At 40.3% G+C, this 16,698-nt stretch overlaps 1 protein-coding gene across 1 annotated transcript in view; it reads left to right on the top strand.

Moving 5' to 3' along the window:
• Window positions 1-12,917: 12,917 nt before the first annotated feature.
• LOC116219401 overlaps window positions 12,918-16,698 on the top strand; it is an 8,403-nt gene continuing 4,622 nt past the window's right edge. The window contains exons 1-3 of the mRNA XM_031562715.2: window positions 12,918-14,038; window positions 16,242-16,427; window positions 16,572-16,696. Coding sequence (XP_031418575.2) covers window positions 13,631-14,038; window positions 16,242-16,427; window positions 16,572-16,696 — 719 coding nt within the window. The 5' untranslated portion in view covers window positions 12,918-13,630. The remainder of the gene's footprint in view (window positions 14,039-16,241; window positions 16,428-16,571; window positions 16,697-16,698) is intronic.

Genomic DNA, 16,698 nt, shown 5'->3' with positions numbered 1-16,698 from the left:
TCAGGATGCTGCATTATTAGAATGCTGCTGTTTATGAGAGCAATACATTTCCCCCCTAAATGGTGCTGCCATCTACTGGTGATGGAAGATATGACATTCCACATCCATGTGAAAATGAGTCTCTATGGAGCTAGCATGGGGAATAGCAGAAAAGCTGGTGGTATTTAAACAACACACAGACCTTTTATTCAGTGGTTCAAAACATCACAATGTTACTATTGGCAAGAAGGATGTCTACTGCCAACCGCAGCCTAACAGCTTTCGGAAAAATGTGGTTACATGCTTAAACATGATTTTATCTTTAAAAACAGGAACAAAAGCCCGGGACAGGGGTTCGACATATATTTACTGTACATCTGAGAGGTTGTACTTGTCTAATGGTCTGAAGTACGACACACTAGATTGAGAGAGTAGAAGAAAAAGAGAAACACAGAAAACTTTTTATCTTTTATATTTTATCTTTAAAACAGGAACAAAAGCCAGGGCAGGTGCAGAAAAAGAGAAACACATGAAACGCCTTTTGGTTGAATAGAAACAGGAACATCACAGTGTGGTTGACACCAGACATGTGCAAATATCGGAATATGTGACGAGGGCTAAAAAACACACAGTTTGTGAAACACCAGCAATTAAGACATTAGTTATGCAATCCATTTACCATCTTAAAGTTTTAGTCCAAATATAAACCCTGCTTTATCAGGTCACTACATTAGTGTTTTTTTCAATGTGCTTGGTTTGATTTTATTTTACTTAAATGTAGCTTTGTGGACAAACATTGCACAAGGTCAAATTTCAAGTGTGAAGTTGCCTTTACTTGTTACTTATATTAGAGTGAGTGTTTAACATCCACCAATAAAGGGGGAAAGAGGTTGGTTAAGTAAACTGCTCCAGGAGACCAAAGTTCATATCAGTAGGTTAAGGTCATTGGGAGGCATGGGTTAATGTGAATTAGACTAGTCCATGAGTTTGGCCTTGTCTTTATCCACAGTCAGTTCATACCAATTGTCAGACTATATTTGTTTTGATTAACAACTTTTCATACTTCTGTGCACTATTATGTGACACATAGCCCGTATGTTTTCTCTCTCTCCGTCTCATGAAGTGAACCCATGCTTTTGTCTCAGTTTATTTTCGTGCTTCTGTGGACCCATGCTTTTGTTTCAGTTTTTTTTCATGTTGCTGTGGTTGTGTCCTCTGCACCACTAGTTAGCCTCACCACACCTCACCTCACGGGGGTGAAGAGTTCATCCTTCCAGACGTCAACTGCTCTGACCTCGGCCCTCATAGAAATACACTGACAGCAAATTGGAGTACGTGACGTAACGCTCATCTTCACTTGACTGTTTGTAAAAACCCACGTCGCAAAAAAGGGAAGCATTTGATCAGCATTTTGTTTCAACAGTCACACGTCCTTTTCAGTCTTTGCATTGAAGTTGCAGTTAGTAAGACTTTGGCAGACGCCTTTCCGTCAGAAGGTAGGTGCACATCCATAAATGTATAGTCATAACTATGACAGTGAAGCCTTTATTTGAGACAGTTCTTTGTTTAATTCTGATGTTTCACTAATTTCACCATGAATTCCTATGGTAGCATGTTTGTTTCTGCACGGATATAAACCCATGTCATTTTTGTCGAGACCTTTCTACTCTGTGCCGTCTCTGTATATTCAACAGAGCAGGGTGAAGGCGCCATGTTTCATGTTGTATTTATGGCATCATAGTAAATGTGTCCTTTACCCTCCTGTAAGCAAGCATGCTAGACTTTTCTCTATTCTTACTAAAGTCCCATGTGTAGTACACTGTGTGTAAAGAGGTGTATCCAGGAGTTTTAGGACAAAGTAAATGCCTGTCAAACCCTACTGTTTGGCACATACACATATATAGAGATCTATATGTCTATGGTTTGGCAAGCGTATATATTTTTCAGGAACCCGCCTGACCACAGTCGTTAGTTGATGGCTTGGCCTTGCAAAAGCTAATAACAGTCAATGGTCAGTAGTTCAGGGAAATAGGTGTTAATGTTAAATATGTGCTTCAGAACTTCTATCCTTGCATCTGACTGACACTTCTCTGTCTTGAATCAGTACAATTCTCTTAAACAATCTCACATGAAGGGCTTTTTCACATACTCACATACATATAGTATAAAAAATTCATAGCACTGACATATAATAAGTAGTAATAGCTGAACATTACCTCAAGAGGAATTCAAATTGTTTAATACTGATGGGACAACAATACTCTCAAACTTTGTTACATGTGTTTAATTAATGTGGTTTTGGGAAGAGATCTCATCTTCACAGACTTAACACAGGGTCTCTCTCAGCAGCTCTTATGAATCTATGAACTTTTCTCTATTCTTACTGAAGTCCAGTCTGTAGTAGTTGCTTTCACCTTTTCTGATGTGAGTGTGAAAGTTACATTGAACACTACTGATACTAGTAATAGAGTAATATTATATTATATTTAGCAACCTAAACTCTTTCAGATCCTCTCTATTCTTAATTTATCCTTGTTAAAACATCATTGCATTTTCTAAGCTCTGCCTATACAATTGAAGAATGTAGTATGTTATTTTTATTATTGCAGGGAAAGTGAGAAATGTGTTTTAAAAGCATGCTCATGTTGGCTGCAATATTTCTTCTGAGGCTGCCAGGTACAGTGGACATAATGTAATACTTCCCAGATATGCTAGTATGATATGGCCTATACACTATAAATGTATGAATGTGTTTATAAAATTAATGTATACTATTATTTGATATCATGTCATAAAGTTTACTAACAGTGTTATTTTAACTTATTTATTTGACACTCCCAAACCCCCCACACACAAACATCTGATTTAATAATTATAATACCTGATTATCTCATCTTTTATCCAAATTGACTCTTCATTGTGACTGTGTTTCAGGTGTTCAGTGTGGTTGGAGTGTGACCTACTCCTCCACACGAGTCTGTGGCCTTAAAGGGGCATCAGTGGTCCTGCCCTGCACATATTACTACCCTTGGAACAGTGGAGACACGTATCAGGGAGGAGAGTGGTATAAAGAGCAGAGTGGGATAGTCAGAGAACACAGTAACTCTGATTATCCTGACTGCAGCCTGAAAATAGACAAACTTTCAGAAGATCACTTTGGTGTTTATCAGTTTCGATTTTACACAGCTCTTCACAGGCCCTGGATAACAGCCATATCTGGTGTTACAGTCTCTGTTACACGTAATAATGAACATATACAACTTACAATGTGTCTTCTTTTCTTCTGATCATTGTGGAAATGATATTCAAGGTTCAAGCCACAATGACTTCTAACCTCTCTTCTCAGACCTGCAGGTGAAGGAGGGTGCTGTTGTAGGGAAACAGAATAAGACTGAACTGACCTGCAGCACCTCCTGCAGCTTGAGCTCTAACACTCAGTATGTCTGGTACAAGAATGGACAGCTTCTACATGACAAAACCACAGCCTCTATACCACTAGACTCAAGCAGACCCTTTGAAGAGAACAGTTACTCCTGTGCTGTGAGAGGTTATGAGGTTCACCGTTCCCCTACAGTGTGTGAGTAGGGATGTAACTCAAGAACATTACATGATTATTTCATGTCAATTACTAAGGATATAGTATATAGAAAACTTTTTGTATACACAAATAACCATCGCTGATAGATATGGTGTTTAAAACTCATATTTTACACCTGGCCGTAGGTGCTCCATCTGAACAGTGTTGGGATGTGACCTACTCATCTAACAGCATCTGTGTATTGAATGGTTCATCAGTGGATATTTCCTGCACTTACAAATATCCCAGAGGACACCGCATCAACACAACCTTCTGGTTTAACAACCAGACATTAAGCCGTCTCCCAGTCGATCTAAGTTTGGATAAAGACTATCAAACCCACACAGAGTATGTTGGGAATAAAGAGAATAGTTGTACCCTGAGACTGATAGACATGAGAGAGAGTCACTCTGGAGAATATGTCTTCAGGTTTACAACAGAACAGGGGGAGAGTTACTCTGGATTACCTGGAGTCAACATCTCTGTTACAGGTAGGCCCTTTAACTATTTGGATAATGAAATGTGTGTACACGTAGCACCGTGTCCCCCTACACATAATATATCCTCCAGTTCTGCAGGTGTTGATAACTCCTGAAGCAGTGAAAGAGGGAGAGAAAGTGACACTCACCTGTAATACAAACTGTATTCTGAGTAACAACCCCACCTTCATCTGGTACAAGAACAGACAGCCTGTGACCTTTAAACACACAACCAGAGACAACAAGCTGCATCTGAACCCAGTCAGCAGTGAGGATGTGGGCAGTTACTCCTGTGCTGTTAGAGGACACGAGAGTCTCTTCTCCACTGATGTGTTTCTCAAAGTCCGATGTAAGTTACTACAACTGACTGTAAATGTTTACTAATTTGATTCTAAGCGTATTGCATATAAAATATACTACAACGGACTGTAAATGTGTACAGATGTTTACAAATGTGTTTCAAAACTTATTGCATATAAAATATATTTCTTGTTGTCTATTTGTAGGTCTATAAGTTCTAACTGTTACCGAAATCAGACACATCAATGAAATGTCACATGCTTGCTTTTGTTATTTATTAAGATAAAACTTATTTTATAAGATAACACACATTTTAACAGACAAACCAAAGACTGTCTCAGTGTCTATCAGTCCTGTGGAAATAGTGGAGAGCAGTTCTGTGACTCTGACCTGCAGCAGTGATGCCAACCCACCAGTGCACAACTACACCTGGTATATGAGGACTGGAGCTGAATCTCTTATTAGGGGCACAGGTGACAGCATCAGCTTCAATGTGACCTCTGATTCCAGTGGACTTTACTACTGTGAGGCAGAGAATGAAGTTGGCTCTCAGACCTCTACTGGAGTTGCAGTTCCTACAGAAGGTCAGGGTTGTGTAGTTTTATGAAAATAATAAAATGTATCTTTACCTGATGATTTACCTTGATGATTAGAAGAAGGAGATTTAAAACAGCTTTGAATATTTATATCGTCTTGCCACATTATGGCATTCAGAATGTAAAGCCAGTAAGCATTGCCTGAGTATCACTTATAGCACTGTTGAATGTTGCATGTATTTACTGTTCCATTATTAAGTCTTTAATTTTCCCTTAGAAGTTGCTGCCTTCATCCTGCCAGCTATTATCACCATATTCATCATTCTTGCTGTCCTGCTGTTACTTGGAATTGTGTGCTTGAGGTGATTCAGTGAAGTTTGCTTCCTCTGAAATAATTTTGTGGCAAAACAGGCATGCCATGTATATTGCTAACTGCATATTATGTCTTTATTTGAATATGTAAGTTTTTCTCTTTAAAATCAACTAAACATGCATATTTCCCATCTGCAAAACAGCAAGCAGAATGCTGAAATCACTGCAGATACAATGGGCACAATTACTGACATACAGGTGAGGAACTTGGTGATCAAAGTCTTTAGCTGTAGTCTGTTGTGCAATGATTACACATGTACGTACCTTCCCAAATTAAATATCTGGCACCAGCCAAGCATAAATAACATTAGGAGCTCTTGCAACTGAAATCAGAGTTGATGATGTAATCTGTTCTCTTTCCCGATCAGAATGACTCAGGTCCCGTGTACAGCACTGTCACAGCAAGGGCCACGACCTCTGACCCCGCACAGAGAGTGCCCACAACTGATCAAAACGATGTTCAATATGCCAACGTTCAGATCAATCACTCCAAAACACAGGAAGTACCTCTATACTCCACCGTCCAGAATCCTCAAACCTCCACGCAGGACGACGATGTTGCCTACGAGTCAGTGCAGCTTCTTAGAGGGAATGCTGCCACCAGGTGGGCATTTCTGCTCATTACAACAAATCATGCAGTTTCTAATTCATCTACAGCCACTGCATGGCACCTTATGTGCTCAGGTTAGGAGACGTTAATAGTGTAGTGTTTCTCAGAAGTATTTATTCCCAGGCATCCCTAACATTGCCCACAATCTAGCATTTATCCTCAGTCGATCCTGTGCACCAGTTGCTCACAGACAAATGTAATGTTGCTGGTCATGTTGACATGCTAGCTGTCTTAATGCTCAATAGCCAAATTGCAGCAATGCAGTCACCTCTTACATATCACACTGAAAACGTTTCCGCTTTCAATCACAATCCAACCCTTATTCCTTAGACTAGTATAACAGTAAGTGCTGCATGCTGTTGTGTGTTCACAGGGCTGAGATTGACGTGATCTACAAACCCTGACAGGCCCGTGAAACAGCAGACCAGAATTACCCTCAGGTTATCAAAGCTGTCCATCAGAACAAGACATGCCCACTCTTTACAAGAAATTATTTTTAAGTATTACCTTTAGTGTGAAATTTGTCAGTGTAACTTTCTCTGTTTCTATGTTGTTACTGCCAAAAAGCCAGCATAGCATTGTATTTTGTCTTTGTTACAATATTCATTCAGAATCGCTTTGAATGTTCCATAATAGTAAATCATGACTTTGAATTTAATGTTTTATTTTATACATACAGATATTAGATATTCCTCAGATGTTATATATTCCTTAAATTACTCACTGATCCCCCTATTACATGTTACACTGAAAAACATTCAATACCACCTCATCTCACATAAAAGAGAGGATAAGTAAATGTCATGGATGGAAGCAACTTTATTTTCTAAAATATGTACAGAATCTGAACAAATGGCCTTTAAACAACATTAACATAATACCTTAAAGCTGTGCACTTAGAAATGGAATGACTTTTAAATGGATTTGTATTCAAACAAGTAACATAAATGAAGAACTTATCATACCCAAGATTTGCATTGTTGGATTTGCATTGTTTAACTGCCTTACATTTCATTGCTGAGTCATACTGTGTGATCAGTTAGAAAACATGGTTGTTCCATACACTGTTGCTCAAGAGAAAATGAAAATAAAATGTTCTTTATAGATGACAGATATTTAAGAATGTATACATTCAAGCCTTTAACCGGGCTTGATTACTGTGTAGAAACCTTACCTGAAAAATGTACAACAGCTATATTCTAACCCTCTCATTTTAGATAAATAAAAGAGTATTTTAGCACACTGTGTGTTCCTCATACTTCAGCCTGCCTTTACTAAATGTAGGATCATATTTATCTCCGCCAAGGAGATTATGTTTTCATTGCCGTTTCTTCGATTCGTTTATTGTTTATCTCTCTGTCAGTAGGAATCTGCAAAAACTATCTATTACTTTATATTAAACTTGGTGGAGGGGTGTAGCATGGGCCAAGGAAGAACCAATTATATTTAGGAGCAGATCCAGGAAGATTGTGAGATAGAGCATTTGGCGGTGATCTGCATTCTCTGAGTGAGAGAGACAGTTCCCTTCTAGCTCGTTATGAAACACTGCATGCTCAAATCGTCTTTAAGTTATGATCGCTATACTGTCTACTCTGGGTGTGGCCTGGAATGTAAGCACTACCTAATGAGTGATACTCTTAAGCTCCACAGCAGAATGGTGGGTCAGTGCTCACCTCTGAGTGTTTATATGGTGGGAAGGTGGAGATAAACCCCTCACACAACACAGAACATATAGAGGTACATAGACAAGATGGAACAAAAATATACAAACATAGGCCTATTAACACAAAGCAACACAACATATCACGTCAGTGGCTACACAAACAGGTAGCATCTGACACAAACACCTAAAACAAATATTTAAAACAGAAAAAAACACACACAAAAGCAAATAATACTCCAAACAAACAGTGAAAAACACTGAAGGTAAACTGCACAAACTTGTTCTTGTGTTAAATCGTATGTTAAAATGTTAAACATTTTCTATTATGCTTATGTTAATTCATTTTTATTTTATTGTATTATTATAGTTAGTTTTTAACATGTTGGCACTCTGAGATTCTTTTGAATGAAGAGTGCATTACAAATAAAATAAATTATTATTATTATTATTAACTGCTCCCCCTTGTGGAAGAGGCAGCCCACCACAAGTCAGCTCTATTTAATAGCTTTCTACATTGTCACTGTATACACTTTGCAACCATAAGAGTCACTGACCAGTGGTGAGTGTGGTTTTGTTCCACAGAGGTGGACACCAGATATGGGCACGCGATATGGGCACGCGAGCACTGTAGCTCTGTGTATTAATGGCTTCCACAAAGCTGCCTCAGAGCTTCTGTGGCATATAACATCACTTAAATCCACCTCTGGTCAGGAAGTACAGCGCTTTGTGCTTCTTGGATGGCGTGAAGAGGCTGATGTGCGGTTTGCAGCAGCCAATAGCAGCGCAGTAGAATGTTACGGCACCAGTGTTTAAAAGACATGCCATATATGAAACTGGCAAATGTAAGCAAAAGGTTAAAATGGCAAAACAACAGAGGCATCAGACTGTGGGTGACTGGAAAAGAGTATCACAGATGGATTATTTTTGGTTTGACGTATTAAGACCAAGGGAGAGAACATGTGTGAGAGAGATAAAAAAAAAAAGTGTATGCTTGAGGAGTGCTTGATACCCTCTGTATATTATGGCAGGGGAAAGGTAATGAATGGTATGGGGTACTGCAGAGTGGGGAGAGTGAAAGAGTTATACTGAATCGAACGGACAATAAATCAGAAAGGCTACTTTACATCAACAGTCCTTCATCAGCACTTGCTTGGTGCAAATGCCATTGTGCAGCAGGACAGTAGCGTTGTTTGATGGAGTGTTGATGGAGTCAGTCACCATCACAGCTGAACCCCAGGGATGATTGACAGGACGTTACATTTTTCTGTGGCTCAACCTAGTGAGTGTTTTCATGAAAAATGCTCTCACAGCCACTGCACATTTCTAGTGTGTGATATTGTGTGTAATCACCCTACAAATACACTCCTGAAACCTACTGGCTTTGCTGGTAATTCCTTTTAAAAAGATTGATGGATCATTCTGTGGAGCCATCACCTGTGTAACCAATCACAATACGCTGCTGTTCCTGAAGAGGGCACCAGACGAGTGATGCTGTGAATTACAGAGACCTGATTGGTCACACCACTGCCTGATACAAATGAACACACAAAAAGTTTTACATGTTGTCTTTATTAAAATATTTCTCCATTTATTTGAATTTGAGGTGAGGTAGTCATTTGTTGATAGGCCTTTCTTTCATTCTCAATGTAACACACACACACACACACACACACACACACACACATCGCATCCATGGAGACCATCCCCCTGTTTGTGCAGGTAAGGGCACAAGGAGCCTGTGGGCTAGGAGGAGTGGAGCGATGAAGAGGAGTGAACAAGATGAAGATAGGAGTGAGGGAGTGTGTGTGTGTGTGTGTGTGTGTGTGTGTGTGTGTGTGTGTGTGCGTGTGAGTGTGTCTGTGTGTGTCTGTATGTGTGAATTTGTCCCTGTGAGAGTGTGTTACCGAGTTTATCAGGGAGAGACAGCCAGAATTGTTATGCAAACGTGGCTAAACCATCGACTCAGAGGGAGCCTCTGCACCACTCATGTCTACAACACAACAGATCAAACTTTAAAGTCCACAAAACTAAAAGAGAAAAAAGAAAAACAACAAAGTGGAGCTGACCCACTCACTCTTCAAGCACGACCCTGCAGCATGGGACATGGTAAGCACTGCGCCCCCTTGTGGAAGAAGCGCCCACCACAAGTCAGCTCTATGTAATAGCTTTCTAAGGTGGTCAGTCGTAACAGTAAGGCTAGACACTGAAAGGATTGTGTTTAGTGAAAATGGAGGTGAATTTGCACACCCGTAATTTGGGGTCAGGAGACCTGACCTTTGACCTTCTTGCATTACCAGGCACACAAGAATGCACAGATGGATGTTGGCTGTGCAGTTGATGGTGAATATTCCTTTTGTTGCCTATGTTTCCGGAACTACATTTCCCACAATGCACTGCATGCACATTGCCACCATAGGAGTCACTGACCAGTGACCAGAGAGGGATACGGCTACGGCGGCTATCCTGAGGGTATGCCCATTAATGGCATGCCCATGGAGGGTGAGGTGATTGATGACTATCCCCCCAGCATGCCCTACCAGTACAACGAGCCCTACTAACAGGTCACTGCTTACCTCCACGAATACACACTCATACCAGAGGACACAGGCAGGCACACACATAAAAAACACACACACACACACACACACACACAGACACACACATACACTTGTAAAGTCTGAAAATAGTATATGCAAACAGACACTCACCCACATACAGATAAAGGCATGTGAAATACATTACATACATTTGAAATGCCCCTTTGATTTCACCAGTAGGTATGAAATTACTTGTAACACAGAGGACTGTAGCTGTCCAACCAAGTCTGTAGCAATTTGTATTAATAGCTTTCTCAAAGCTGCTCTTGCTCAGAGCTTCTGTGGCGTATAACATCACTCAGATCCACCTCTGGTCAGGAAGTACACCTCTTTGTGCTTCTTGGATGACGTGAAGAGGCTGAAGAGGCTGCAGTTTGCAGGAGCCAATAGCAGCGCAGTGGAATGTTCCACCACCAGTGTTGTGGACCGAGGAGCCTTTGTCTAATAATGTGTCCATTCCTGTCCCAGATGTGTGAAGATGAACGGAGAGATGAGAAGAGCATGGAGAGAGGGATCTGCTGAACGAGGGAGGAAGCGTGAGGACGGAGTGGAAGAAATGCGCCATTCCTCGTCTTCACCGCTGTAACACGACTCTGATGTGACGCTCTGTTCTGTTCTGCTCTGCGCTGCGGACGTTAAATGTTCCTCAACCTAGTGAGTGTTTTCATGTTGACATGCTCTCACAGGCACGTTTCTAGTGTGTGATATTGTGTGCAGTCACCCTACAAACACACTCCTGAAACCTACTGTTAATTCCCTTTTAAAAGATGGATCATTCTGTGGAGCAATCACCTGTGTCAAAATGTGCTGCTGTTCCTGAAGAGGGCCCCAGAGGACTGGATGTGAATTACAGAGACCTGATTGGTCACACCACTGCATGATACAAATGAACACACAAAAAACATGTTGATTTGATTAAAGTATTTCTCCAGTCATCTGAATTTGAGGTGTGGTAGTCATTTGTTGATAGGCCTTTCTTTCTTTCATTCTCAATGTAACTGTTAATTTCACAGCTGATTCAAATCCCATGTGTACTTTTGTTTTGTCATGTGCTCACAGGGGCGGCCCTAGCACATTTGGCGCTCTAGGCGAGCTTCACTCCTGGCGCCCCCCCAAATAAAAAATATGTTTTGCCCCCACGAAAACGGAATTGCAACTTTCAAACGCTATTTTGCCCTGTAAGACTGCATTTCTTTCACATAAACACAACAACGATCGCGACGATGAACAAACATTAATTCAAGAACAAATCACTGAGAAAATGTCACGCCTGTGCTGGACTACGCTCCGGCCACGCCCCCTGTTGAACTGTTTATGGACACAGCCACACCTCCACGTCATCTTCCCAATCGCCTGCAAATAATGTTTTCTTATTCTTCTAAAAGTAAATCTAAAATGATCTAAAATGAACAAAAGTATGTATTATCATCATTTGTTAAATATAGCTATTATGTAGTTATTAAGCATTTTGGTGTATTTGGACAGCCTGACATTTTTTTATTCCAAGATGCATAGCTCTTGATTAGTTGAATCATGTCTAATTAAACTGGCTAGCTCGCTCCACCAAAACTAAAGCTGTCCAAATTTGATTACTCAATTTTTTATGGCGCAAAATGACGCACATTGCGGTACAGCTGAACTTGAACTGATGTTTCGACTGAATGGCAATAACAAGGAACGTCACAAGTCACTGGCTAGCTAGCGTTAGCTAACTAGCAAGATTAGATACAAACCATTCGCTAAAGTTGACAATACACTTGGATTTTTACCAGTATTCCTCACTTATTGACAAGTTGCCGTGTTTGGCTTCCTTAATGGGTGTGCTATGCAACGAGTAAGATCTGTGTAGTGTTGTTGCACTGGCTATAGGCTTTATATGTGCGCCCCTATTTTAATCATGTCTTTTTTTGTATAATGTAGAATAAATGAACATATCATTTTTGATATACCCGCCTCTGTAAAATCCTTAAAGATCTATGTGACAGGGAGTAGGAAAACTTTCAATGATAAGGTACATCTTTTCTTCTTAACTCTACTAAAGTGTCGCGGGCAATTCACGCATTTGTGAACGTTTTCTTATCTGGAATTCAGTCTAGGCTAGAACAGGATTTAAGGATTTACCTTTCTCCTTGGCACGTTTCTCTTCTTCTTCCTTTCTTTTCTTCCTAATTTGCGCCCCGGATGGCTTTTGCCTCTTCATTATTTTGTTCTTCAAAGTTTCTTGAACGCACACACACTAACCAAACGCCTCACTGTGCTAGCATGTTCTGACAACACCAAGGACGTACGTACCCCTTCCCCTTTCCGTTTTTTATGTCAAAATATTGCTTGGATATATAGAAGGGGGCGCAAAAAAAACTCTGTCCAGCAAAAAAAAAACACAATTCTTGTTTGGACTGTTTAACACTTTTTTTTTTTTTTTTTTTTTTTTTAATTTGACCTCTTAAGAGATATAGAAGGGGGCGCAAAAAAAAACTCTGTCCAGCAAAAAAAAAACACAATTCTTGTTTGGACCTCTTAACACTTTTTTTTTTTTAATTTTTTTTTAATTTGACCTCTAAAGAAAAAAAACACAATTCTTGTTTGGACTGTTTAACACTTTTTTTTTATTTTTTTTTAATTTGACCTCTTAAGAGATATAGAAGGGGGCGCAAAAAAAACTCTGTCCAGCAAAAAAAAAACACAATTCTTGTTTGGACCTCTTAACACTTTTTTTTTTTTTTTTTTTTTAATTTTTTTTTAATTTGACCTCTTAATTCTTGTTTTTTTTTTTTTTTTGCAGGGCGCAGTTTTTTTTTGCGCCCCCCTCTGAGTGGCGCCCTAGGCGACCGCCTATACCGCCTCTAGGAAAAACCGCCCCTGATCACAGCAGATTTCTCACTGTTATTCACCGTTATCTCACTGCAGTATGAAGGACAGGACACACTCAGTGCTTGCATGGATGTCCAAATTAACCTCTCTTAATGATGTTGTTGCCGTTTCGAGACTTCTGCTAAGAAAAAATAATTCTTCGCACAAATAGAACTTTAAAGTTTCAGGTGTTGATTAGCAATGCATTTCCAATGGTTAAGTGAACGGACTACTAATACTAATGATACGAAAGATGTGAATTATGGCAACGGTCATTACACGACAGGTATGAGATGTTGTCTATTCGTAAAGCATCACCACTACTTCCTTTGCGGACAATGCCTCCTCCGTCAACTAGATGGCAGTGACGCCTTACAAACAACATCTCAGCAACCTGATCGCCACCACAGAGAAAAGACCACAACAGATATGGGCTAACTTTAGCCTTTTGGAATAATCGTAATCTTGATCAATTAAGCACCCTTGTCAACAACGGAGCACGCGCTCTATTAAATTAAATCAATAGAATAATGTGGTGTAATGGTAAATTGACATGTCCGATGTTCCGGTTGCATAATAGCCTACGATGTAAACTCCAGCAACGCAGAGCAACGCCTGTCGGTGTCAGCAGCCAACATCCAGGTGAATTGTGACATTAAATTGCCCGATGGAGGAATATCGTTGGACTGGTGCTCAAGAGCAGATTTGCAAGGATAACGAAAAACAATCCAGCAGCTACGGGCCCGCTATTATAGCTTGTGACGCTTCGTACAATGACAAGCTGGAAGATGACGAACTTGCGCGAAAAAAGAAAGAGTTGCAGTTTATCGAGGAAAAGATAGCTCGCAAGAGGGCTGCAATTGCTTTGAAGAATGAATGGCAACGAACGTCTATGTACAGCGAAAATGATGTAGACAAACAATCGAACAATGACATTGAGGTAAAAGAAAAGCACGAAACATCCTCAGGCAATAATTTTCCACAGCGGCAACCCCATCAGGAGGCTGTTCATCTCTCAGCGAGACAAATCAGTATTCTCAATGAGTTGACACCGCTGTTAGTGTCCTCCTTTGAAGTGAGTAGTTCTGCCATCACAACATTAGGTCCACACAAACTCGCACTCATTAAATAGCAGGGTCTTTTCTATTTGATCCCCTCTTCCTTTTTAATTATCATCTCATAGATCTTGTGGTGTAATGCCCAAGCTCTCATTAAAGTGTATGTAACATAGGGTGACCAGATTTCCCGGACCTAAAACCGGGACACTTTGCGCGTGACCGTAATGCTCGTGCACGCACACGCTTTTTGTGCCAGCCCAGGTCAGACATAGACATAGATTTTGCCAACAGCACACGTAGGCCTACTGTTCACAACATAATGGGGTATCTCAGTTATTATTCATGCATTTTCTATGTAGCCTACATATCTAAGAAAAAATATTAAAAGACATTGAGTGAGTTTTGTGTGGGACCAACTTTGTTTTTCCGAATTAAACCATTCTTTTGGAAAATGCACTCACTGAACTTGTGAAAAAGTTTGTGAAAAGGTATTTTTACTGCATGGCAATAAACTAACTATTTTGAACTGCTGCCACAGGCTTGAACTAAAGTTATGGTGACACTTTACAGTAAGGGTACATGAATTATGAGTTATTATTGTTCCTTTATATCTTATGAATCATCAGGAATTGACATGAGTTCATGGCCTCTCATTCATGACCTCATGCATAAACAACACATCAACTAAAGCATTAGGTGGGTACATTATTAGGCACAAGTTGTGTTCAAATCAGAATTTGCGCTGTGATGACCACATTGTTTTGCATAAAAAGAAATAATCATGATCATACTTATTAAAATCACAATTCATAATGATGTGCCGTACCTAATGCTTGTGTTGTTCATTTATGAGGTCACGAATGACATATGAACACGTCAATTCCTGATGATTCATGGGATATTAAGGAATGCAGTAATACATAAATCATTAATGACATAATGCATAATAATACATATACTACATCAATGAATTCATGCGTGAATTCATGATAATTGTATCCTGTACCCTTAGCGTAAAGTGTTACCAGTGTGTTATTCCAACAACACACACACCCTATTGGAAACATTCATTCGGTATATTTGTTAGAGGAGTGAATTTGCTGAAGTCTCATTTTATTGGCTAACGTCCCCTCCTCAGCAGCCCGTTTGAGCTCACCACTTCCAGCGCTAACATTGCTAAAATAGGTGGCTACGCTGCTAGCCCCTGCCTCTACCCACCTTTTATGTTTGGCTGTTTTCACATGATCTTTCACATCTGCGCTACCACCATGGCTTACGGAAAATTAAGTTTTGCAGTGTGTACAGAACGCTGCATAATCATCGCCCTGGACTAGCTATTGATATAGCCTGACCGTTAAAACGAGACAAATAAGAAGAGGCTTTTGCAACAATGTTTACAAATATACATTGTAACGCTGGCCGCACAGATTATGCAGACACAGACCGCTACTGACTGACACACACACACATTGTTCAAATCATACGCTGGATGAGTCTTTCTACATGGGTTTAGTTAATGATCGGGCTATAATAAGACCACATCGGCTATGTACTCGCTGACAACCGGGACCATTTCATAGTGGTTGGTGTAAACCGGGACATTTTAGCGTCCCGACAGGTTTTTGTCGGGACTCGGGACACGCAACTCAAAATCGGGACTGTCCCGGTCAAACCGGGACGTCTGGTCACCCTAATGTAACACCAAGTCTCTCCTAATCTGTCATCCTGGTCGTTCACATTTTACAGTCAATTATATGTCAGCCTGCACCTGTAAAGGTCCCTAAAATGCGGGTTCTATACAGTTGCCGTTATGAAGGCTTGTGACAAGCATTGTAATGCATTCCTAAAATCTTAGCATCTTTCTACGAATGCATACACTCCATGTGATTACATTATATAGCTGTCTGTGGTTGCAGGTTAGCCCCCTAACTCAATTCCCCATACTGATTTCGATCACTCTAAAAGATAGGAAAATAGGGCCCAGGTTAAAAAATCCTAAACTTTCCCTTTGATACAAATGAATGACTGTGCCAGGGAGCTGGTAGTCCAGTTTCTAATATTTTAACATTCCTGGGACTGAATACACTCATAATGTGTGCTTTAAGTGACGTATAAATGGCAACGAGCTTCATTGCAATCATTAAATACCACATACTGTGTGATCAAAATCCTTTAGTGCTGAAAGTATTAATAACCTGCATGTTTTATGTCTGGCTTTAGCCCTCTAATCCTGCCCCGCCTTCATCTATGAAAAGTTTTGTGGAGAGAAATGCCAAAATCTTCCAGAGAGATTTCGAGCAAAAACAGAACCCTGAATCAGACGCCAACACAACCCTCACCCAAGAACTGAGGGAGGCACTAAGACATCACCACAACTCAGAGCTAGCGTCATCTCTGGTTACCAAGGTCGGGTTTGCAAACTTTTTTGTGTTTTGAACTGACTCCGCCAACATGTTTTATTTATACTTCATTATTCGTAAAGATTTTGTGTGTGTACTTCATTCACTTTTCACTCACACCACATGTAATCCCTTCACTTTTCTTCCTCAGCAGAGTGCATCTGAACAGCCCGATCTCTTCAACACACAGGGAACCCACGACAGTGGACCACCATCGACATCGAATGGCTTTGATCGTTTCCTCAGTGTTCTTAACCAAGGGGTAGATGTAGGGAGGC

The sequence above is a fragment of the Clupea harengus genome, chromosome 24 (assembly GCF_900700415.2).
Source record: "Clupea harengus chromosome 24, Ch_v2.0.2, whole genome shotgun sequence".
In the NCBI taxonomy this organism is placed as follows: Eukaryota; Metazoa; Chordata; class Actinopteri; order Clupeiformes; family Clupeidae; genus Clupea; species Clupea harengus.
This window is presented reverse-complemented; position numbering and strand designations above follow the sequence as displayed.